Raw genomic sequence first — 1,525 nt, 5'->3', positions numbered from 1 at the left:
CATTCCCCTGATGATCACATTTCAAATTAAGACCCATTCACGTGGCACATTTAAGTGACATCTCCAATACCCTATATCATGTGTGTGTACAAGAGAAAATAAAATCAATCTCGTCAAAATCCAACCAAAATCACCATGGCCTATACCTATAACCTTCCCAATGAACCATGGATATAATTCCCTTATGGTTCTAGTCAGTCACGGACTCAGAAACTTATTGTTGTGGGGACAATATTCACATATAAATTTGTAACATAAAATAAGTAACATATTCTATTAAAAATTTGAAAATACATCATTGTATGAATGCATTTTCTACACTGTGGGGGCATTTTCTATATGTAGGCAACATAATACTTATTATCTTGAAACTCTACTATACCATTTGTATATTTTTGTCAAAATCATGTGGGGCATTTGACCCCATGAGTATTAACCTGCATCCGTCCCTGGTTCTAGTGTCATGTCAAAAGGCCTGAGCTAGCTGCTTATTTCAAAGGCACACAGGCAACAGAGGAAACAGATAGAGGGTATGGGAAGGTATTAGCATACTGAAAAGAAATGATGCCCCCATTGATCAAGGGTCTGCCATCATTGACAAGGCAGTCATTGTAGTGGAGGCGCTTGAACACCTTGTGGTTGATGAGTCGTGCAGAGCTGAACCAGCCACAGTTGAGGTGAATGGCGGAGATGTCACATCCACTGTCACACATGTTCATAATCTCCACCGTGTAGGTCGGAATACCACTCGGTAGCGGCGTCGTGGGGCCCTGGTTGATCACAATATCAGACTTGTCGCACTCGTTGTCACCCCATATTCTCTCAGGTTCAACCATTTCAGTCCCACTACGAAGAAGCTTGCGATGCTGAGAATGGAGCGTTTTGTTGATTTGTTCCGTTAACCGCCGGGATAGGATTCCGGCGAGAGCGCCGCTGCATGAATCTGCTAGAAGGGTTACGGAGAAGAGTAAGACGGTAACGATAATGGCGGCGACGACGCGTTGAAGCAGTTGCGGTTCCATGAAACAGAAAATGCGGCGAGGGAGGAGGAGGCGGTGGTTGGAACAAGCTATTCAGAGAGTGTGGTGGAGCAGCATGGAAGAGTGAAGAGAGGTTGAAGAATGAAGATAGATCTATTTATATGTTTGATTTTAAATATGAGGAGATAAAAATAATTTTACAATTAGTAATTGTTATAACTTATAATAAATAATATCATGTAAGAGTCAAGTCAATTATACTTATTTATCTTTTTATGATTTTTCAAAATTTCATTAACATGTAATTAATTTGTTTTTAAAATATAATATAAGGAATTAAAGTTTAAAAATAAATAATTAACATACTAAATAATATTAATGTAATTGTCAAGTCAAATTTACTAATTTATGAATTTTGTTAAAATATATTCCTTAAATTTTGATTATTGACTAAAATTTAAATAGTGTTTAATTTTATTTTAATATGAGGAATTAAAAAATTTGCAATTATTAATTAATATAGTAAATATTATTTTTTTTTCTCC

The 1,525-nt window shown here is 36.3% G+C and overlaps 1 protein-coding gene across 1 annotated transcript; it reads right to left on the bottom strand.

Moving 5' to 3' along the window:
* Window positions 1–488: 488 nt before the first annotated feature.
* LOC130712403 (protein TAPETUM DETERMINANT 1-like) lies at window positions 489–1,022 on the bottom strand. The gene has a single exon (XM_057562256.1). The coding sequence runs from the start codon at window positions 1,020–1,022 to the stop codon at window positions 489–491; it is 534 nt and encodes a 177-aa protein (XP_057418239.1).
* Between the last annotated feature and the right edge of the window lie 503 nt (window positions 1,023–1,525).

The sequence above is a fragment of the Lotus japonicus genome, chromosome 1 (assembly GCF_012489685.1).
Source record: "Lotus japonicus ecotype B-129 chromosome 1, LjGifu_v1.2".
In the NCBI taxonomy this organism is placed as follows: domain Eukaryota; kingdom Viridiplantae; phylum Streptophyta; class Magnoliopsida; order Fabales; family Fabaceae; genus Lotus; species Lotus japonicus.
The sequence above is the reverse complement of the archived record's forward strand: the minus strand, read 5'-3'. Positions and strand labels throughout refer to the sequence as shown.

Excerpts from the sequence above, each read along its gene's own strand:
- LOC130712403 (XM_057562256.1), bottom strand. The coding sequence starts at position 1,022 with ATGGAACCGCAACTGCTTCAACGCGTCGTCGCCGCCATTATCGTTACC.